Raw genomic sequence first — 23,996 nt, forward strand, 5'->3', positions numbered from 1 at the left:
AAAACAACTGTGATTTTATAGCTTTATTTTGACTGATAATTAATGACATCTGTTATGCTAACAGATAAGCATGCCTGTCTGAAGAAACCATAGGCATACACACACTGTAGACCATTCCGTTGTACATAATCATCACAGGGTTAGGCACTCGGACTATGGTTAGGTAAAGAGGTGTGAGGTGAAATACACAGGCACTTTTACTCAGTTAACTGGCAGCATCCAGTCTTAAAAGGTAGTATTAAAAACTCTTCAATAAATTAATTTCAGCTGCACCTTCCTTAATGGTGCAACCTTTCATAAGCAGCTAAAAACTTTAAAGTTCTTCCTGCCCTGTTTTCTGCATCCTCCTCTGTCTTTATGCACACAGCTTTGTGGCTTTAGAACTGCAGAGCGATTGGTGAAGTCCTGAAACACTCCCTGTCCTTACCCTACTGTCAGTGGCACTGCCTTGTCCCTGGTTGGGTAGCTGCAGGAAACCATCCCCCCCACCAGCTTTTTTGCTACCTTCAAATTCCACCAGAAGCCTGCTGTTATGCTGTCACTGCTAACAATTATCATTTCACAACTCTATCCTGTAGGTAATGGCTTCAGTGAACTGACAATTTGTTAGAAAATCCTATCCTCAGATGGCAGTAGAGCCCAGCTGTGAGAAATCCCCTGAAACAAGACTGCTCCCTAACAACTCTGAATCCTATATGCAAAAGACATTTATTTATATAAAGTTCTGTAAAAAAATAAATTTTAGAACAGCATAGTTTCATAGAGAAAAACATTTTCTACAGCATTCCAACTGCAAGATTTTTATATTGTACCATCATTAAATAAGGTGGGACACCATGTGAATTTCATTGCACTAGAAGAAATGCAAAGCATCTTTTTAATATAAAGATATACAGAGCATTCTAGACAACTACAGCTGTGTTACAGCTATGTGTTCTTTTGGATTTGGTCCAAAGAAACCTGAGTCTGTTTCCAGAGAGAATGAAAAAAACATTGCACAGACAGCTGATCACTTGTTTCTTGCTGAAGGACACTGAAAAGATCACTCCCTGCAGCTCGCTCTGAGTCTAGCTTCCCCAACTATCAATAGTGTCCTTTCTTGGCCTCTGGTCTTAAGTATTCACCTCACAGTCATCACGCTGCTTAGAAGAAAGTCAGTCTGTTGTCAGAGCCAAGTGACTGCTCCCAGTGGATTATCACCTCTTCTGCTCCCAAATTTCAGCCATGTTTAGGTCTAAGTTGTTAAGGCCTTTCAGAGCTTGAAGGTTTCCAGTGTAAAAAGCTACATCAGAAGTCACCAGTCTGCAGTGAAACATACAAGGAAATTAGCACCTGAACAGATCACATCCACCTGGAGTATTCAGAAGAACAGCTGGGGTTTGTTTATGAATTGGGCACACAATTACAACAATCCATGTTCAAATACTATGCCTGGATGAGATGTTTTAAGTATCAGTTCAAAACTCAATGCTATGGAGGTGGCTTATTTTACAGGAGTGATCATACATAACGTGATTACTGCTAGGTGTAAAACTAGTTACAAGGAAGGGAGATAAAACAACAAGTTCAGAAAACTCAGCAGGAACTGGGCATCCAAAACTTCTATTCTCTTGCTGTAAACCCAGGCTTATCTAGATTTAAACCCAATTCCATTGCAACTTAGAATATGAATTATTACAACATTAACTTCTGGAAGGTTAATATAAAACCAATGAAACAGCAAAACAGTTATATTGTTTATAACAATTTACACAGAGTTAAGATCCCTCATGCATTGTTGAAACATATCAGGGGATGACAGAAACATGACCATGGTGTTTCCAATTAGAAAGCAGCAAGATGGAGGCATAAAAGTTGTATTTTCATAGTAAAAAAATTAACCAGGATTCACAGACCTGGATTTTTACTAGTGTTACAGAAACAGGCAGTTTAAAATAGGATGAGGATCAGAAAAGCATGTTCAAAACTAGGTCAATGAAGACTGCTGAACAGCAGCAAGTGAAATCCAGTGTTTGATGTTTCCCTTCTCAAAAGGCCCCAACAACACACTCCCAGAGAGCTGTGTTCTAAAGTACGTAACTGCTGCTATGAAAGAAACAGATTTGGGGCATTACTGTTTCCAGCTGCAGAGGAGAGACCCTTCTGACAGCAAGGACAACTGTGCTGGGAAACACACCACCAGTATGTAACCAGGAACACCTGCCCCGACCCTTGTATCAAAGGAATCAATTTACACCAACCAACCACAAGCATCAAACAAAAACGGAAGGAGCAGCACAAGGACAGCATGGCACACTGTTTAGGACTATGCTAGAAACCCCAGTGTGAAACACTCCTGAACACACCCTGGGTGCTCTCATTTCAGCTGGGGCTGTTGCGGCCTCAATCCTATTCAGTAAGCTTGTTAGCTCACAAATACCTTAGTAAGTACAAAAGGCAACTGGATGTTACCTTGCAAATATACTGCAAGTACAGAAAACCATTTCAGATAAACTCTTTCACAGAGTACAAGGATGAATAAGCTTAAGCAGGACATGTAAGAATAAACTGGAGAGGAACAAAACTCTTCATTCCAGCAACATTTGAAACATTTATGAACTTCCATCTCTAGCTTCTTCAACCTAAGACAATGCTTTCTTGCATGCAGGTAGGCCGACTGAATTTCACCCCTACCACACTGCAAATAAACACCCCCAGGTCATTAAGAACAATTACAAAACCCACTGTTTCAGGGGAAAATCCAACTTAAAATAGGATTCAGCCTGCAAGAGGCTGTATGCTTTCCTGGGAGGTGTGGGATGCCAGGCACAGCTAGCCACACCCTCTCAGGAGAGGTACCACTGACCTGTTTTGGTGATGGAGGGTTGGGCTGGGGCAGGAAAGGGGAAAAGCTCTGTGAGCATAATCTCCATTTCAAATCTAGTTCTGCTGTAAAAACAATTTCTGTATAGAAGCTGCCCATTGCACAGATGAAATACCACGTTTTCCTATTTTTACTTTGCTAGCACCGTGAGTCATCATCTGCGTTTCAAAACTGCTTCACGAATCACACAATTCTTGTGAACTGAACTGTGGCTACTGCTGTCACACAAAAGGAGAAAAAGCAATCCACAACCAAGGAAACCTACAGCAGGTTTCCAGTAGGACAATGCCCAACTCCCAATCTATCACCAAGCTGATTGCATTCCTAGTTACTATGGAAAGGCTCAAGTCATGTCCTTTACTAGGACATAATAAAACACAGAGTGTGGCTGCATTCTGCAATCACAACTTTCTTGCAGAAGACAAAGCCTGCATATTTAAATTAAGCAGTAAAAAAAACAGAAGGGCCCAAACGTACCCATTCAGAGGTCCTCCATCATTGACTACGTTTAGGTGGGCCAGCTGCCTCTTCAGGTGAAGTTTGTAGCTTGCATTAATTCTTAAAAACAACATCTAGAAGAAACCACAGAAGCAGAGTAAGGAACCATCCCCATGCTTGCATCACTGCCTACAGCGAGGAAACACTTTGCAAACACCTTAAATCACTAACCTTCGGTTTTGTTTTTGCAATTCATGTGGTTTTCCCTTCTGGCAGTTGTTCTGCCTCCTAATCTTTCTGGCCACATATGATATATAACATACAGGACAGTATACATCCTCACTTATTTGTTACATGTTGCACTTAGAGGACACATTCTTTGGAGCATAAATTTTTCTTCCCTGTTGTATGAAGCATCTAGCAACTTGTATTAAGGCTAGAAGATAACAAATCTTTTTCCTGTACTATAACCACTTATAGTCTTTTCTCCAAGAGAAAGCGTGAAAAACAGTTTGAAGGGACCATTTAATTTAGTGCAAAAGAGAAACTACAACTTAGTGCATTCAGTGACTGTACCAGTCCTTCCTGTCCTTAGATTTACAACTCTGCAGTAGCAGTAACTGCAGCAAAATACTGAAAAAGCACATCTGGTACAACCTGGCTGCATAATACGTTTAGAGACCTTTGGAAGCCACTAACTCTGAGCAGTGTTACAGAAGAATTCCCTAAAAGGGCTGTACTCAAGCCCCAAAGTGTTACAATTTGTGCAGAATTTCAGCACTAATTCCTGAATTGAAGATCCACCTCTCTAGACATTAAAATGCATCTCAAAATGCTGGAATCAGTCAGTTCTTTTTGTGTGTCTCATCGTTCTCCCTGCACATCCAAACACTTACTTCAGTTCAGAACGAGCTGTCTGCATGACTGCTGCCAACCTCTTTAATGTGCGAGTTTCACAAAGACTCAAAAAAGAATCCCCCCCCTTAGATAAAGCAGAAGTCTCTCTTGTTACAGAGTTCATGTGCATTTGCAAGGGAGGTGTTACATGAATCTCAAAAATAACATTCACCTGAGTTTGCTCCTCAGGAAGGAGATCATATATAGCTTCATGCATCTTTGCCATTTGCTTGCAGATATTCCTGAAGCATGCTGAAGGAACAGGAGCTTTCACTTCATACTGGAAATAAAAACAAAACCAAGTTACTCCTTTCTGCCACCTTAAAACAGTTTATAGAGCAGAATTTCCAACAGCCGTCTGAAGCCCTGCACTGCTAATGATGTCATGAATCAAGGCTCGTTTAGCATATCACACATTAAAACGGTCGCTGGGCATGATCTGATTCAGCCAAGGACTAACATCATATAATCTTTCTTTATAAGCAAACAGTAACATTCACCAGCAGTATGAAATCTGAAGGTTTCCCAACTTCATCTATTCATCTTTGTCAGTTTGAATTGCTTCTCTTTGCTCGTTGCTTTTTGTTGGTTTCCATTACCCTATGAATTACAGATGCAGAGAAAATAATCACCGTGCCAGCTACAAAGATGCACGCTATGTGGCCTGCTAGCTGGCCCTCTCCTTCAGATTTGTATGAGTCAATGACAGACAAACAATTCTACCTCTGATGAATATACCCCTCAAGTACTTCCTGAGAGAAAACTACTTCTCTAAGATCACATACATCCAAATTTCTGAAGAAACAAGGAAAGGAAAGAATAAAGAAATAGAAGCTCCTGAAAACTCAATATTGGCCACAGAAAAAACCAAAACAAACCCCAAAAACATTGAAGAAATACCTTGGAAAACAAAGTAGGAAATGTCCCTTCTCCCAGTAACTGAGATCAAGAAACAAGACACTGGAAACCACCAGAAGGCAAGAGATTTGCTACAAAGGGAACAAAATTCTTATGTCCCCACCCTGGATAGGGAAGATCTGAATGTGATTTCAGAAGCACTTTGAAAAACTGTCCCAGGAACAGTGAGGCCAGCTCTTCAGTTCCTGGTGGACAGGCTGCGCTAGCACAGGCCTGGGCTAAACACTGGTAGGTTGCTTTTGGTAGGGTGATACGTCCCCACAGAGCCTTGCACAATTCAGTGGAAGAGCTGAATCATTATAAACTAAATTATTTACAAACACATGGGAGGAGATGCTCCCTTATGCTAGCCTGAATTGTGAAAGAGAACAAAGCTTGCCTGAGTGTGAGAGAAAAAAAGAAATGGGGAGTTTTGAGAAAGTCTTTACAGAAAAGCCAAACCAATGACCTAATTTTGACAGGAGAAGCAGCAGAAAAATAGTGCTTACTGCTCCAGGAGCCCTGCTCCCTGCATGGGACAACCACACAGTGTACAGGATTGTGCCTCAAGACATGACAGTTAGGCAACAAATGATTTACAATTTACCAGTATGCTGTAAAGCCAAAGGGAACTGGCAAGCTGCAGCAACGGCTCTTGCACGACTACAGACAAATTAAACTTTTAATCGTGACGGGGGAAAAACAACAGCACCAGAAAGAAATATGAGCTCCAGCCCTGCAAGGTGCCGGCCATTTTTATCTCCAGCTAAGGTCAACAACGTGTAATACCATGAGGGATCAGACAAAAGTTTACTGCTCTTCTGTCCAAACAGTCACAAGACAGCAAGCTCCAAGAGAAGCTAAGAACTCGCACCGGATTTTTTCCACAAACATTTATCCCTTTTTAAAAACCTACGCCTTTTTCACTTGTTAATTACAGCTGTTAAATACCCCTGTTCCCATTTTATCTCCCTGCCAAAGTTAATAGACAGATGCTGCGAACTGTCCGTGCTGTTGTGAAATGCCCCGCTGAGTGTGTGGCCTCATCACGGTGGCACTGTGTGAAGACAGCTCCTGTTCCACGGAACTCCCAGAGGAAAGCAGAGCCTGGAAATGCAGAAGTAACTTGTCCACGTTACGCAAGTGCCAGGTCAATGTCCCTCTTACTGGACCAAACCATTCATCTCCTACAAAGCAGGTTTCTAGACTGTGCAGTATTTGCTTTTAAAGCATGCTGGACTCACACTACTATGAAACTTGCTTGCTTACTCATTCAGATTTACACACTTTAAAGCATGTGACCACTTTATCCACAAGGCACTGAAATATTTAGACTCTCACAAAAACATATAAAACAAAGAACACACTGACATGGTTGCACTGACATGCCCATTTACAAATTTCCTGTTTTTATGTTCTTCACAGCCTTCAGTGCCAAGATTTCATTATTTCAGGAACAAGATGAGCCAAATTATGGGGTGTGTTAGGAACGGAGGCAAATCAACACACGGTCTCCTTTTCTCTTGTACGCTGTGGGTTGCATTCATGTGAGCCAGGCACTCTCACTCAAGCCTTTTAGAGCTCTTAAGGATGGGAAAATTCTCAGTTTATATTTCATGCCAGCTCACAAGAGGAGAATAGGCTCTAAAGATGGAAGGACAGTAAGGGATGGATACTTACTAACTACCATCAAGAACATAAAGTGTATTACTGGTTTGTTGTGGGTTAACTTGTTTAGGATCAATAATCTAAATTCTTGCATTTGTCTTCTGTTTTCAAGAGATAAGAGGTAAAGTGACCAAAAAGCCATGCTACTTCACAGAACAGGTACTTTTATGAGGGGGACACAGGAACCCAAAAAAGCAGCAGATCATTATTTGGATCTTTAGAAAAGGGCATAAACATGTTTTAAGAAGTATAAATGCAACAGGGGGTGAGGAATCCCAATTTAAATGCTTTGGCTCCCCCCCCTCCCCGTAAGTTTAGGTAACACTATTTGATAGCCCAAAGAAACGGATGAAAAGAAAAAGCACAACATAAAATAAACAATAAAATAATAGAAACAGCAAGGAAGACAGAAATGTTGCCTGTTACAGCTGCCTCACTGCAGCCCATCAGCCTGTCCCCAACCTGTGCTCCACCAGGGAGATTCTGTGCTTCCCATGAGCTCCTACAAGGAAGAGGTTGGCCCAGGCCAAAAAAAATCAAATCAGTCAGTAAATAATTAATTTTTTTCTCTCATGACACAGCTTTTTTTTTTTTGGTCTGGTTTTTTTTTTAAGAGCATAAGATCCAAAGCAAAACACTAAGCTTTAAAAGCTCATGTACTTCATCCCTCAGATCTGTGGGCCCAGCAGGTCCTATCTTGGGGCAGTCTCTCTCAGTGTATTCCACCTCAAGATGAGTGAGAGTGAGTGGATCCAGCCCAGGACCAACCTGTTCCACTGATGAGCGTTCAAAAATCAAAACACCACTAAGAGCACTTCATGGGACAGCTATTAGCATTGCTACACAGCAGAAACTGTTAAGTGCAGACCTCTAGCCCCCAGGCCTGCAGCCCAATAGAAGAGCTGGTCATTCCCCTCCAAAAACTTTTCCTCCTCAGCAGGTTTTGCTGTTTCCTCAGCTGCAGGAAATTACATGCTCCCCATTTCCAAAAAGTGGGGAGCACCATCGGGAAGAGCAGGAAACAGGAACTGGCTCAGCCTGACTACAGACAAGAGCTGTCAGTGGATAAAACTGCTGAGGGTAGGAGAGCACTTCATTTTCTAAACACCACAGCATCTGCGCCAGCCAAAGCATTTCTGTTACTGCTGAAGGAGTAAACGAACAATTATTTTTTTTGGGGGGGGGGTGGTGAAGGCGAACGACACCTGGGTGGCAAATGTTAAGACAAAACACATTCACAAGCATAGAGCTTTGTGTTTATACAGTTTCAAGATGTTCAAACAACTCCTGATTAGGAAAGTTTAAGACTCCATTTGAAACACTAGACTGTATACAATGAGACCTCCCATCGCAATTTAGAGAGTGTATAATTATTTCCATAAATCATTACCTTGGATAATAGTTTGTCAAATAAGCTATCCATTATGGCAACGAGCTTTGCTGAAATTTCAGCTATGTGGTCATGATAATCCTGTAATGGAAGAAAGCAGGTTTTATTTACTATCTACTGGCATTCATATTCTTCAGAGCACAGTTGAAAAGCAGAACTTTGTGTTTAATTAGGAAATGCCAAAAGAATTACCTTCGTAATGTGGTCAAAATGCCTGAGCATGCTAAACTGCTTCGGCTGCAGTCGAGCTTCAAAATGAGCCCTGATAATAGGAATGTAGTGTACGATTAGCTGTAGGCAACGTGAAGAAAGGGCTGTAAATCCAGGAGAGAGAGAGGGAAAGAAAAATAATTATTACACAGGAAGAGTCATTTTGTATAGACTTTATCTCCTTTAACATATATAACAGATCTGACACAATTTAATATGCCTTTTAAAAAAAAAAAAAAAAAAGAGGAGGTAAGCATTTGTTTCCACTGGGAAACCCCACCCAGTGAAGATGCCAGACTAGCACCTGGCTATTCACACCCAGCTTTTGTAAGATATGGGTAAGGGACTAATTTTACAAGAGGCTTTAAGTGTCTACTTGACATTTTGAGCCCTGAGCACACACAGACATCAGAGAGATCTCAAAAGACCTGACTCATCAGCTACCTAACCTCGGCAGGCACATTCTCAAGGCATCAATATTTCTTCTGCGGGAGGTGTATGTAAACACTCTGCCCTGCCAAACCTGCACAGAGCCAGCTCCTGCCTGTGGCACCAGCAGGATTCCCAAAACTGAGCTTCTCCTGTGCCCACCAGGGCCTGAGCCGGCAGCAGGACACACAGTGGTGCCAGAGTGGTCACCACATTGGCCAAGACTTCTAGAGCAAAGACCTCACCCAGCTTTTCTCTGCTCACCTGCGTCTGTTCCAACACTACGGCCCATGGCCCCTTAGGGGGAAGCCTCTCAACCCATCCTCCTCAAGCTATTCCCTTTTAAAAAATGAAATGCAGGTAATCAGGACACCCTGAAACATGGGAACTGCAGTCAAACACCTGCTTCAACCCACCAACCAAAGGCTCTTAATTTCAGGAGATAGTTTAAATCGGGGGGTCTCAAGTAGCATGTCAGACTTTTCTGGAGCATCGGACTGGGCACCTAGTTCTCCCCGGGTTTTCGGCACAGCTAAAGCAGTCCAGGCGGGTAACTTGGCGCTGGCAATTCAGCTAAATAGCTGCACACTGAAAATGAGAAACTCTAAAGCCCAAATCACAGTTTGGATTCAGCACACAGACAGAGAGCCCTAAGTTACCTGACTGCGCTGGGACACTCAGCCATATAGAGACTAACTGTTCGATTCAGAGCCACCCACAGAAATAATTTCGTGCATTACTGACATGTGGTTATAACCCGCAGGAGCTGTATGTGGACAGGGGGTTACAGAATACGGCACCACAGGGCAGACGGGACAGCACAGCTCAGTGAAATGCATGGGGAGACAGGGGTTTGGCTGCGTTCCTCTACCTACATACCTCCAATCTCAAGGTCTGAACACTAAGCAGCTCCCAAGCATGCCAAAGTCACTGCTGAAAAAGTAACTACACCTTGCCCCAGCCAAAACAATTTCATGGAAAACTTGCTAGTCTCTATATTTGTTCTTACATTTCCTTCGTGTAACACAGTGAAGCTTTACATTTAAAGTGATCCAGTAGACAGCAAAGGAATTTGATGGATTTTAGTGCATCCCTTAATCAGACAATTCACTAGCTTTTATACACGTTTTACCCCTAACCAGCAAGGTCTTATCACCCTCTGTGTTCCATGCATGGCAGCACAACACAAACATAGCTTATCATAAATGTTTAGGGGTTTTTTGTGTTTGTTTTTTTAAACAGGCAGGAGAACAAGCTTTGACATTTTAAATACAGAAATCCATACCTAGGTTTTTTGTAGTGATTGTTTTCAAACCAACAACTTGTAACGCACCAGCTCCAAGCACTAGTTGGCAACTTCTAGAGTTGAAATACTGTGAGAAAGAATAAGGTAGTAAAAATTTATGCTGACTCTAACAACTACACGTAACCACAGTTTAGAAATACCATCAATAGAATTCTGCAAGATTAAACAGATTATTACAAAATAAATGAAGGCCAGTACCAGAGTTTCACATACTCCTTGCTACAGAGGAGTCCACGACTATTAACTAGTAAGACAAAAGGAACTTTTTCACCACTGTCAGTAGTCACTGGCCCATAGTATTTTTTTGACTGAGCTTATGCTAAAGCACTCAAGGCAGTGTTTCACCAGAGGGAAGCAGAAATACTGTTATTAAAACCGCAGTTAGCTGCTCAGTGATTTCAATTCAGGGACTAATTTCTGCTTCTCTATGAGACCTTTGGGTGAGGCTTCTCTCAGTGTGAAAGTAAAGTAGCAAGTCAGACTTGCTGCAGACTAGCTATGTTCAGCTTTACTTTGAAAGCCGTGCACAAGAATGGCTTTATAATAGAAATCTATTAAAACGTACTTCTCAAACCAGGGCCTTGGGTGAAGTGAAGGGTAAGGACCTCACTAGTTTTGCTAACTAGAGTAGACAAGTGTAGTATCAGAATGGAAAACATCAAAAGACAAGTTTCTGCTCTGGCTCTAGACCACCCACTGCTGATGTTAAAGAAAACTTGAAAGCACAAACTTACTGCTGCTGAGGTGGGTTAATCTGTGTAACACTATAAAATACTGAGATTAAGAAATGATGCAGAGAAGATGTTAAGCCATGTCAAAAAACAGTTCTGGAAGAATTCCAGGCATAGTGGACAACTCACAACTTGATCTTCCCAACTTAGTTCCAGAAGAAAATAAGTTATCATTAAATGCACACTCCAGCAAGGTCTCTGGACAGTAAGACAGTTCCTGTTAGCATATTCTGTCTTATTTTGGAATTCTGCTCCACCACTCAGCTTGCGATACCAGATAGTCTAGACTGGCTTGGGTGATGCAATAGAGACAGAGGAGCCATTGCTGCTGTCCCCAATCCCTGCTCTGAATGGAGAGCAGAAGTCCCAGGGCTCATGTTTCAACAGAACTGTCCTGTTCACACTGGGGTGGAAATTGGGAGGCAAAACCTACAGAGAGCCAACCCTTTCTCTTGCACCTGGAGAAAGATTCATGAGGAATTGTGACAAGGATGCCCTGCAGCTTGTGTCTGCAACACAGAGGATTTCCCTCATACAGAACTCCTTTTTCTGGAGGGCCACAGTCCTGCTTCACAGGTCTTGCTTCACGATAATGCAGGAACAAACCCAAAATTTCAACCCTCCTTGAGTAAAAACAGGAAACAATTTTTCTGGCTATTGCCTGGAATCAGTCACAAAACTCAGGACCAGAGAGGATATGCTGTGAACACCACACACTTGCTCTCGGCTGCCAGAGTGGTGTATCCAGGGCCAGAAAAGCAACCCAGACCTAACGCCACAACTGAACCTGAGCTACATGTGACCCCCAACCTGAGAGAGGCATAATCTACTCTGCTCTCAGACAGAAGTCAGGATCTGAAACTGTGTGACATTCACTTCATTTCCTCATCCTCCTCCTGAAAAGCAAGACCTTTTCTTATGCCTCCTGGTGGACTTTAGAAGTAGATCCATTGAGCCAAAGACAGATATATCCTACACAGCCTAAGCTGCTCTGAGGTATTTAGCTCAAGTTAGCGCCAACTCATTGACTGCGTGACAGACCATTAAAAACATGTTCTATAAAGGATGACAGACACTTGTGCTCTCCCCCTGCCTTTCGTAGATATTGCTGTTACTGGATGGCCTGTTGCAGACAAAGCAGCAAGGAAGTAGTATGCCTGAAACATCAAAAGAGCAATACCCCCTCCTTGTGACTGCTTGGAGGAAAGCATTTCTGCATTCCAGCACCGTGGCGGCAAGCCTTCTCTTGTCTGCACCACCTAATCAAACTCAGTTTGTGTTTGATTGTGTTTTTGTTCAAACACAGGTGTTATTTCACTCTGGTTGCAGCCAAAGTCCAAAACGGCCTGGAATTTCATTACCTGGGAACACTTTGCAGCTTCCATCACAATAAAGACTAGCTCTTGCTACCTTCAAAATTTGCTAGCTCTGACAGCTGTCAAACAAAAAGCATAGTCACCTGCAAGGACACCTTGAGTGGCTCTTATTTTGTTCAAAGTGTAATAAATGAGTTTTTGTTTTTGCTAGCTGTTCTTGTCATCTCTGCAATTGATGGCACCTTGCTGCCAGACAGGAAATAGAATAATTAAACTGCACATGATGTTTGAATACCAAGGCATAAAACACAAGTGACACAGAGCTAGAATAAGATATGGTAGGGAGAGAGAAGTAACACAGAGATGCAAATCTGGCCAAGTTTGAGGCATCTGCTGCTATTCTGCCTGCCTGCGAAAAGGTGCTGCAAGACTTGAGTGAAGCAGCAGCTGGAGAACAAGAGGTGAAGAGGGGCATCCCCAGTCCCAGATTGACTGATTTGCCTTGGATAGTGCTTTCAAAGGGATGAATCTGAATGATGACTGCAGGGAGGAGTGTTCTTGCATCTGATTATTTAGATAAGAACTACCAACAGGAAGATTATTTAAAGGTCCATCTCCTAGGGTGTGTTTCCCCTCCCCCACCTTATGTAAAATATAGTTTTGGAGAGTAGAATCTGTTCATCTTTTATCGATTATGCTTATGTTCATAACTCTAATACCTGACATAACCTTTGTGGGCAAAGACACAAGTGAAAACCTTAAAATACATTAACTGCCAGGCTTTGGAGCGTATATATATATATATATATAAAAATATATATGACAGTTTTAAGGTGCATTCATGTGCTTCTTTCATTACTGTTTACTTATATTACCTTGCAGTATCTGTGCTTTACCAGCTTTCCTCTTCTCTAGTGAGAAATAAATGACAAAAAGGTCCTGGTCTTTCATAATCTTTACATTCTACAACAGAAGCTTCATCCCAAACTATTTTTCATGCTTCTACTGACTTGTAAAACCCAAGGGACTCATTTCCTTCCTGAATATAGATATATCTCTGTGGCACCTGGAATCAAATTGCTTTTTCTTCAGCAGCATTAATCCTACACCCAGCCTGAAGGACAGGCAGCTGTGACAAACACTACTAGATGGGATTTCCAATATTCCAGGTGAACAAGAGGAAAGATGGCCTTCCCAAAGTTAATTCACACAACAAATTGCATCTTTAATGCCCTTAGCTTAGAAGGCTACTTTACGGGAAAGTAACAAATGCAATAATTTCTAGACAATTTATATCATTTATATGAAGTCATAAAAGCACATGAAGCATTACAGAAAGTAAGACACATTCTCTGCCCTGAATACCCCTGATGAGCACAGACAGTACATTTGGAGTCGTACCTTCAGTAAATCAGACAGGCGGGTAAGCATGTCAGTGGTGATGGAAGGAATGTTATCCACACACTGGCAGTACTCAAGGATTATTCTTATTAACAGCAATACTGTCCTACAAGAGAGAAAACAACCAAATTTGTCATCTCAGTGCACAGAAGACATTGAAAAGTCAAACACAGGCCAGTCATGTTGATAGAAAGCTACCTAGTGCTAGAGATAATAGCATTAAATAAACCCACTAACTGATCTGAAGTAAAACATAGAAGAAGATATACATAAAGATGGTTATAAAGAATACCCATTCCACAGGGTGGCGTGTGGAAAAGTACTTAGCATATATGAGAGAAAAATCTCTAAGGTTCATTGGTATAACTTGTTAATCTCCAAAAGGGACAAGGGGCAATGGTTTTAAACTAAAAGAGGGTAGATTTACACTAGATATAAGGAAGACGTTCTTTACAACGAGGGTGGTGAAACACTGGCACAGGTTGCCCAGAGAGGCTGCAGATGCCCCATCCCTGGAAACATTCAAGGTCAGGCTGGACGGGGCTCTGAGCAACCTCATCTAGTCGAAGATGTCCCTACTCATTGCAGGGTGGTTGGACTAGATGACCTTTAAAGGTCCCTTCCAACCCAAACTATTCTATGATTCTAAAAAAGCTACTGTGGAACTAGGAGTCTCCATGTAGATGTTGGCAGTGGACAAAAAAATCCAAAGCTCCTTTCTTATACTACTGTATAATTCTGGCCAACTTTGAGCAAGTATAAAAATCCACAGAATGTAGACAACAGCCACCACTGAAAAGGATGTAAAGAATGCTAAGGAGTCACTAACAGAGAAGGCAGCTGTGACAAAAGAGCACCAAATATTCAAAGATGCTCAACACCTGTAATTTCCCCTGAATTCAGCAGGCACTGGAGAATTTGGGAGGTACTGGATGGAATTAAGAAGGCTCCACAAAGAGCAGGTATGCTCCTTTGAATTCAAATACACAGAAGGCAGGAAACCTAAGGCAAGATCAAGTGTTCAGAGTAGATACTCCAACATTTCAAAAAGTTAAATCTCTTTCCTCCTTTAGGCAGTAGAGTGCAAAAAGATGATGAACAATCAACTGAAAATAAATACCTGGAAAATTTTGGGGCAACATCTAGGCTTTTTTTCATGAATGCATTTTATTTGATTAAATACAATGAAACTCTATGTAGAAGTGTGTAGAACTGAATCAAAGATTTGCACCAACATGAAGCTGACAATTGCTTCACAGAGCTAAATATAACAAGTTTCAAATGAGCAGAGATGGATTATCAAACACATAATCTATTAAGTAAATTTTATCCTTTAAAGCCTGTTCAAGTACTCCTGCTCAACCTGAAATGCTCTTTTGCAGTGATATCAGTTGGCTGGCACAGAAGTTCTGAGCCATCAGCTTCTGTTTCTAATTGAACAATGATGCATCATCATGAAGCAACTCATAAAATGACAGCTTGTCAAAGACATTATGTAAATCAGAACTTTTAAGTTTGGGGTAAATTGATGTTAGGACTCTGGGGAGTGGGATCTTCCAGGTTTTACTCCCTCCCCAAAAACACTAATGTATATTTAATGCTTAAGCCTCACAGTCTTTGGAAACACAGCATGCTTTTAAATGAAAGAAGTATGTGAGTATCACATATTTTAAAATGTCTTTGATATAACCAGCTTTAAGAAACTACTATCCAATCCAAAGCAATCAGGATACCAAGAAATAGCGTATGCAGCTTCTGAGATAGCCCATATCTTATTTCTTATTCTGAATAATCAGTAGTGGACTCATGTATTTTGGGGTGGTTTAGCCTGGAGAAGAGAAGGCTCCAGGGAGACCTTATTGTGGCCTTTCAGTACTTAAAGGGGGCTTATAAGAAAGATGGGGACAGACTTTTTAATAGTGCCTGTAGCGATAAGGCAAGGGATAATGGTTTTAAACTAAAAGAGGGTAGATTTAGACTAGGCATAAGGAAGACATTTTTTACAATGAGGGTGGTGAAACACTGGCACAGGTTGCCCAGAGAGGCTGCAGATGCCCCATCCCTGGAAACATTCAAGGTCAGGTTGGACAGGGCTCTGAGCAACCTGATCTAGTTGAAAATGTCCCTGCTCATTGCAGGGGGGTTGACTAGATGACCTCTAAAGGTCCCTTCCAACCCCAACTATTCTATGATTCCATGATTTTGCCAGAGATAATATTTCTTGTAATTTGCAAGAAATAACAGTGTGCTATGAAGACAAACCTGTATTTTCATCACTAATGTGTTTTCATGAAATAATTGGTAAAAATGAAACCATAAATTTCAGCCTAGTCATTCAGAGAAGAAACAGCATTTTAATGTACAGAAGAACTTGCAATCTTTTATAACTGGGAAATACAGAAAAACTAGTCTGTGGAAGGAGAGGGTTTTTTTAATTTAAATAAGATTGCTAAAGCTGTTAGTATTCATCACAGTTCTACTCAAAAGTTCTTGCCAACTAACCCACTGCTAAGAGAAAAAGAGTGCATCTTACCCAACTGTTGCATATTTTTGTCCTTCAACAATAAGAAATTCAGTTGGCTTTCTTTCTTCAGTAGCTAGACATTTTAGCAAGAAAAGAAAAGGGATGAGTTGAACTAAAAGCAAGTACAAAAAATGCTAGTTTCTAAAATTTAGTGTTCACTTGCTAAGGCTTGAAAAAAACACAATCTTTGAAGCACTACTCTCTTTTACAATAGTTATTATATAGTTGGTCACCCATCATAATTATTACAACCCATAAAGTTACTTTATTATCTGCTGGGATTTTAGACCAAAAATCCCCCTAAGTCCCACAGTCATTATGGACTTAGAAACTTCAAATACAACAGGTTACAAATAGAAGAAGAAAAGCAGAAGTCGTCACTAGGTTTTCTACTACACATTCTCAAATGATTTGCTGTGTATAGTAATATTTTAGCTTCATACCACTTCTTCTTCAGGCTTCATAGTAGAAGCTCTTACTGATGCAGTTTTTCATGCTAAATTTGATGCCATCAGTTTCCTATCTTACTGAAGGAAGCTGCAAGAGCTTATTTTAAGAGCAACAGTCGATGAGCATATTTTGGTGTCGTGTTCCATAATTGAAGAGATTATTTCCGAATACATTCTCTATATTTGCCATATTCCTTTTGGGGGATCGGCGTTTCTCCACCATGACATTACTGTATTTTCTTCCTCCTCATCTATTGCCATTTTCCTTCCCCTCTATGTATGTATTCTTCCTCTTCTAGCTGTTCACACACATTCATCACTGCAATATTGGATAAGTATCCCCACAAGGTAAGAACACATTATGCGTTCCCATTTTGCACACAGGGAAGTGGGGCACGAGGAGAAAAGAGTGACTTGTCTGAGGTCAAATGAGGTTTCTGTGGCAAGGTAAATAATTGAACGTACACGAGTTTTCACTTCCATGAGCAGCCATATAGTATGCTGCCTTTCATTTGAACTGGCAGATGAAGTAGTGGGAAGGAGCAAGCTTTGTTTAACACAAGGGGGGCTGAGCACACACACACGCTCCTCGGTCCCTTGCAACACTTCAGTGGTACGTTCTGGGGAAAGACTGAATTTGTGCAAAGACTGTAAGCCTCTACACTGGGAATACTTGTATAAAAAAGTAGCTCCCTCCCTGTGCTAACACTTAAATGGGTTTCCAAAAAATAAATAAATAATCTTTTAAGGTCAGCACAAGAAGTTTCAACGCTGGTAATAGAAAAAAAGGAAAGAAAAAAAGTAGTATCAACTTGTTTCTGATCCCCCTGGAAGGCAGCGAGCAAACACAGATCAAGAGTGACATTGGGATATGTCCATCAACATTCAATAGCAGCATTTGCTGATAATAAATTCAGTTAACAGTAGGACTGCAAGATACACACCTGCTGGTTTTTTTTCAGGGAGAGAAATTCTGCCATCTGACACCAAATCGACAAGATCCTGAAACTCGGCAGGAACTTCAGCTTGCTTCCAGCGCTCATTGTCCAAAAGTAGGCTAGTCATAAACATGAAAGAGAGGAGGCTGAGAAAATGAAATGCCTTGTCTTGACCCTTCTCCTGCCTGTAATGCCATGGAAAAACTACAGTAATTTAAAAAAAGCCAGTGCCCCAAAATGTTATGTTATTCATCTTCATTAGAAAGAGGTGCCCAACAACTGGCAGTAGCAAAACAGAAAACCACCATGTTGGCCTAGAGATCTCACAATTTATTCATTCAATCTATCATAGAGCACAAAAGACTACACTAGGCAATAGAGATCCTTATGAGATCACTGCCACTGAAGTAATGTGTAAATAGTGGAATTTTAAGACCTTTTGATGGATGAGAGCAAAAAGACTTGAGGTATGTTACGTGGTTGGGTTTTTTTTAATTGTTGTTTTTGTTGGAGGTTTTTTGGGTTGGTTTTGTTTGTTTTGGATTTTTTTTTTTTTTAAACAGTTGGAAGTGAATTATCTTGAAGTTACTTAACCCCTGAGACAGAGCAATCCTGCCCTTCAATGTCAGTCTTGAGTACTTCCTGTAGCTGTTACTGTCCTTTTTTAGGTAACTGTAGAACAATACAGTTTGAAGAAATTAAGTTATGAAAACAGTAAAAGTCTAAACCAATTGAAAATAATTGGGTTTTAATACAGTTTTTTCACCCCCTGCTCTCAAGTACAGCTGGCTTACCAGTGTTCTAGGCAACAAAAGATTGTGTTTGCCTGGCATATGATTGATAAAATTAGTCATGTAAGAACACAAAGATCTTCTATCCAGACATACCTTAGTTTCGTCTTCCTCTCCTCATGGAATCTATTCACAAATCTATTGGCTTGACTTTGAAGTGCTCCTCGCAAGGACATACTTTTCCTGCCACAGATCTGCTCAGTATCTAAGATAAAGCCTTCCATCAAGCGAGAAAGAGCAACAAACTCGCTGGAATTCAGCTTCTCTAGGAAGCCATCCTGTATGCAAAGAAAACCATTGTAAGGAGACATAACACCACAAAATTCAGAGATGTAAAGAAATAACTAGTCAGCATGTCTGAGGGCTACTAGTATTTTAATAGGCACACTATTTAACCCTACATGGGACAGAGAAGGCAGACTACAGTGCAGTACAGTACCTTGTCATAGATATGCATTCTCTGCATAGAGCTTCAAAGACAGCAAGTCAGAATATTAACAAGGGGGAAAAAAAAAGTAGCAGAAACCCACATGGACTTACAATGACATGATATGTTAATGCTCATGTGCTCTGGGCATTAACATCAAGCGCCTGTGGCAGCAGAACAGTTACTTAATTTCAGTTGAGAATGCCATTTCAGAACTCTCACTCATTAAACCAGTAACTTGGGAGTAAATTCTCTTTAAGGATGAGACACCACCAGCAGTCTGACCCAAGCTCCTTACCTTTGCTCTTGCCATGAGGAACTTGACTGAACGATCGTGGCAGATATCAGAGGCATTATAAAGTAACTCTTGAATATTGTTTGCCAGCCTGACCAGTTCCAGGTCAGTCAGCTTCATGTCATCACTGATCCTACAAATGACAGAACCAGTTGGTTGAGCATCAATTTATAAAAAAACCCCAGTATTTCTGCTCACAGGTTGAAGGAGGAAAAAGCCTTGCAGCAACTGTCAAATGCAGACAGTCAGTTAATCACCAAAGTCACTTTGTACAGAGGGGATCTTCTAAGCTGCTGTCAATGTCATGTCAGTCCCTGTAACAAGGAAATGCACAACTGCACATCTTGATATTTTGTTTTAAATCCACATTCTAATTGCTATTAATGGTCTAAGAGAAAACACGATATAGCCATTACTAATACAATAAATATTAACATTTACTGGGCTAAAATTTATCCCGCTCCTGTAACACTTGATCATCACAAGCGTATGACACATAAAACACAGCATTTTTCTTCCAATGCAAATGTAAGGCCTAAAATAGATACTCTGCACTCCTCATCACCTTAATCTACAGGCTGTCATTCTATTAGCTCTTTAGACTTCAGGCTCCTAAGTTGGTGCTTTTTAAAAAACCTTTTATGCTTTGTCTACTGTTTTGAGGCTAGCCTGTAGCACAGCTCTGCCATTCATATAATCAGTTAAGAAAACAATCTTTTGGTCCAGTGTGGCTGCTCAAGGGACTGACAGTATGAGAGGAGAGAGAAAACCCAGGACGCTACAGAGAAGCAACTGGGCTAACACTGTTGTAACTGTGTAATTTTACTAGCCTGCTCCAAACACAGAGCAGAGGCGCACAGAAAACAGGAAGAGGAATGAAGCAAGTTCATTTTAGAACAAAGTTATGCAACCAGCCTTGGAAACAACTTTATTGCTCGAGAGCTTTAGCTGGGTGGTATATTTTTAGCAAACTCGGCAAAGTGCTCCAGACCAGTTTGGATCCAATCCCCTTCTCCTTCCCTGCTCCTCACTGTAACCCGGGACTCCTCTTCACATTGCATTTCTCTTCCAGCATATGACAGATGTTTTGACATACAGAGGCCTGAATTTGTTTTATGCACAGCATGCGTATTTTAAATGTATCTCCTTCAGCCAGAATTGTGATTTGAGGGGGAAAGGTCTCTATCAAAACTGACAGTTGCTTAAACACACAAGTATAGACACTTGAGTACCAACCAGCTAGAGCGAGCAGGCCACTTTTTATCTTCCACCTTTCAGCAGAGTAACAAGTGGTATTTCAATTTTGCTTCATAGAACTCTGTATCTTTGAAGTGGCTCATGCCTGAGTCCCACACACACTATGCCTGGTTCTTTTAAAAAGGTAGCTCTGACTTCCAGCCATAAGTAAGGTATGCATAAAAGGATGCCAAAAAGGTTACAACTCTGGAGTCTGGACCACCACAGGGCAGCACTGCCTATGTTACCAAAGCACCGAGATAGATTTATTTAACCATGCAAGCCAAATAGTTGACAATGAATAGCAGATTTTTCTCTAGAATTTATCTAGGTGCATTCCATGAAGCCAGCTTAAAAACACCCAGAAAAAATAGCCATAGGGAACATGGACAGGGAACAGAGATGCTTCTGCCTGCTAAATGCTTAACAATCTGTCTTTCATGTAGGCTAGACTTGCATTTCTCCTGCTCTCTACCAAAGCAGGTTCCCCAGCAGAACAGACGGAGAAGGGACCCTTTTCTGTAAGAAGTGACATAATCAGTACCTGTACCACTACACACAGAGGTGAAAGCAAGGCAAATAAATTAAAGAAAGGTGAGCTGGGGACAGCACAGTCTGATGGCAGTCTCTAGGAGCGATGGTAGAAAGCCATTCCACTTCACTTACCTAGAAAAGCACATTCCTCCAAAGTAATTTTTGTACTGTATCATCAGAAACAACCACCTTCACCTAACACCTTGTTTCTGACAAGGTGAAGTTGAGACAGGCAGTGCATTTACTTACATCATCTCTACTCCCCCTGGAGTAATAGAAGACGTAGTTTGCTCTTTACTGGATGAGGAATCGGTAGTGCACTCCGGTTCAGAGACGGAATCACTGCTACACGGCTCACTGTTTGGGGAAGTGTTTCTTTGAGAGGTAGTGTCATCAGCTGCTACAGGCGGGAGGTCCCCTTCGCTGAACGCATCGCTTATAAACATGCCTTCATGAGTCAGGTAAGCCACTTCTGTGTCCACTGTACTGTCTTTAGCAGAGTTCTTTTGTAAGGTGTCCTCCAGGTCTCTGGTTTTTTGGTTCTTGTCTAGAACCAAGAAAACCACGCTATGGATAGTATTTAACGTTGCCTAGAATCAAATATAACTTTTATTACAAAAAACCCAAAACCCTGTGCCACAGGCTTGCACTAGAAACAGATTTTCTTTTACCCACAGCACTAAACTAAATCCTGGCTTTATTTTCTATTGTGTAATTAGCATTCAGAGGCAGACCCATCCGTCTTTGACGGTACCCAATATCAGATGTTCCTAAGAATGGTGAAAGAAACCTCATTTGGAGCAATCTAACACATACAAAAGTTCTGTCCTAATCCCTAGCAGCCTGGAATGGATGTAATCACTCAACAAGAGGTATTATCTCCTTCCCACTGCTCTCTTTGTTAGCACTAATCATTTTTGCCCTGGATGCCGATATTCACATATCCTTCTTTCAACCCGAAGTTTGAACTTTATAATCAAAACCAATACCTTAAGACTTCAAATGGAAAGTAACTTCATTCCATTTCATGTCTGAACTATGTGAAGCTCTTGGTAAATGAATGTCTTACCTTTATTCTCTTGAGGAAGATGGTAAACTTAGAAAAAATATTCTTCAGTAAATCAAACCACTGAGGAAAATTCATCATCCTCATCTGGTCTGCAAGTCTGAAAAACAGAGAAGTATTCAGTAAACAGCAAATGTTTACTGGCACATAAAGAAAAAACATGCTTTAAATGGAATTGTAAATATAAGGAACACTATGTAGACTTTTATCTGGCAAGACAACAGACATTACCTGAACAACAGTCATGATCAACACAATGTATGCAAGTGGAATGGGGAAGGAGGTGTATAAAGATAGATCATATTAAAAAAAATGAAAGCCTCACATTTACCATTTAGTTTTTCCAGGGCATAATGTTCTTTTCCCCCAGGGTAAGTATGTGATACCAGCAAGGGAGGGGGGTTAATAACATTTTCACAAATCATGTGAAAAAAAAATGAGATTACAAAAAAAAAAAAATTTGTTTTGCAAGTTTTACAAAAGCCATGTTATTAAGCCCATTTTGTTGCATTGCAATGAGACCACTTCTGCTATCAAAGTGCAAGTCAGCTGCTTGTGGCAAAGGGCAGAAAAGTAATTGATAGAACAAAAGTTAAACCCTGTAATACACAGTTAGGACCCAACTGCAGAATAGTAAACATCGGAGAATGGTGAACAAATACCCAATGTTTAAAAATGACCCTGTGCCCAGTCTTTTCCCAATCTTGTTGTGAATCTCATGCAGATTCTGCCACTCACTTTGCTTTATCAGCTGGTCTGATTTTGTTATCTTGGGGTAACCTTTTGCTGAGCCAAACAAATCATAGAGCAATGGAAAAACAGATGCTGGCAGAGGGGCCTCTGGAGCTGGGACCTCTGGAGGTGCCTTGTCCAACTCCTGTTCAACACAGGTCCAACTAAATCAGGTTGTTCAGGGCCCTGCCCAGTCAAAGCTTGACTATGTCCCAGGACAGAGATCCCACAGCCTCTCTGGGCCCCTGTTCCAGTGTTTGACCATCCTCATAGGGAACACATTTCTCCTAAGATTCAACTAGCATTTCTCATCTTCCATCTTGTGCCCATTGCCCCTCATCCTTCCCCTGCACACCTCAGAGGAGCCTGCCTCTGTCTACAGCTCTGCAATAACCCTCCCATGGGGTAGCTGTGGGTAGTTCTCCCCTGTGTTTTCCCCTCCCCACACTGGAGAGGGACCCAGCTCCCTTGATGGCTCCTCCTACACTCCATGCTTCAGCCCCCAACCAGCCTGCTGGCCTTCGCTGGATCTCAATGTCTTTCTTGTTCCTCGACCTGCTGGCTATGTTAACATGGCCCAGGCTGCAGCTGCAAGGACACACTGCTGGTCCATGGCCAACCAGTTCTCCACCAGGACCCCCAGGTCCTGCCCTGCAAAGCTGCTCTGAAGCCAGCCAGCTCCTGGCTCTCCTCTTGCAAAGGGTTGCTCCTTCCAAGACACAGAGCTTGGCATTTGCCTTTACTGGGCTTTATGAGGTTCCTGCCCACCCATTTATTGCATCTGAAGTTGTCTGATCTCCTCTCTGGATAGCTCCTATTCTCATTCATGCGGGAAGTACTGAAACTGCTGACACATTTTAATACAAAATCCCAGATTATGACACCAGGGAATGCTTTCAAGTAGTTAAGAGATATATGCCTAAATACAGTATTTTATGCTTCATGTAATGAGATGCACAGAATTTCAGTATTTATTTTAAAGGTAAGTTTAATTTAAGGTAACATTAGAATCTGAACGAGAAGGGGCATATGCAATACTCTCACAGAGGCAGACAGAAGCAGAGGCTTAATGTGAGACAGAAGGATAAGCCTTAATTACAGGAAAATTTAAGCAAAAGTTAGAATGGTGAATTTATCTATGCTAAAAACCATCCATCTCCTATGCCCACCCACCACCACAAAAAAAAAAATCTGGCTGTATACTTACTTAACAACCACTTCTGTATCTATTTCTTCTATCTGCGATACTGTATTAACCACACACTGTCAAATTTAAAGGGGAAAAAACAAAACAAAAAAGATCTTAGCTTCCTTCTAACTGCTGCTGAGTTTCATAACACATACAATAATCCTCATGTTAAATAAGAAAAAGTAAAACAAAGGAAAGACATATTTGTATCATTTAGCAACTTGTTTCTCTAAAAACAAACAAACAAAAAACCCTAAAGAAACCCCCCA

The 23,996-nt window shown here is 41.2% G+C and overlaps 1 protein-coding gene across 4 annotated transcripts in view; it reads right to left on the reverse strand.

The window, feature by feature from the left end:
- Window positions 1-56: 56 nt before the first annotated feature.
- Window positions 57-23,996, reverse strand: part of VPS54 (VPS54 subunit of GARP complex) — a 53,635-nt gene continuing 29,695 nt past the window's right edge. For 3 of the 4 annotated variants that reach the window (XM_072857339.1, XM_072857337.1, XM_072857340.1), the window contains 14 exons: window positions 23,746-23,801; window positions 21,810-21,906; window positions 20,990-21,330; window positions 18,974-19,103; window positions 18,345-18,526; window positions 17,464-17,576; window positions 16,080-16,143; window positions 13,547-13,652; window positions 10,078-10,165; window positions 8,346-8,467; window positions 8,154-8,234; window positions 4,371-4,478; window positions 3,341-3,435; window positions 57-1,302 (listed from right to left, as the gene is read on the reverse strand). In XM_072857339.1, the coding sequence (XP_072713440.1) occupies window positions 1,197-1,302; window positions 3,341-3,435; window positions 4,371-4,478; window positions 8,154-8,234; window positions 8,346-8,467; window positions 10,078-10,165; window positions 13,547-13,652; window positions 16,080-16,143; window positions 17,464-17,576; window positions 18,345-18,526; window positions 18,974-19,103; window positions 20,990-21,330; window positions 21,810-21,906; window positions 23,746-23,801 (1,689 nt within the window). In that variant the 3' untranslated portion in view covers window positions 57-1,196. The remainder of the gene's footprint in view (window positions 1,303-3,340; window positions 3,436-4,370; window positions 4,479-8,153; window positions 8,235-8,345; window positions 8,468-10,077; window positions 10,166-13,546; window positions 13,653-16,079; window positions 16,144-17,463; window positions 17,577-18,344; window positions 18,527-18,973; window positions 19,104-20,989; window positions 21,331-21,809; window positions 21,907-23,745; window positions 23,802-23,996) is intronic. The other variant, XM_072857338.1, reaches the window with a different exon arrangement.

Source organism: Ciconia boyciana, chromosome 3 (genome assembly GCF_034638445.1).
Source record: "Ciconia boyciana chromosome 3, ASM3463844v1, whole genome shotgun sequence".
Lineage (NCBI taxonomy): Eukaryota > Metazoa > Chordata > Aves > Ciconiiformes > Ciconiidae > Ciconia > Ciconia boyciana.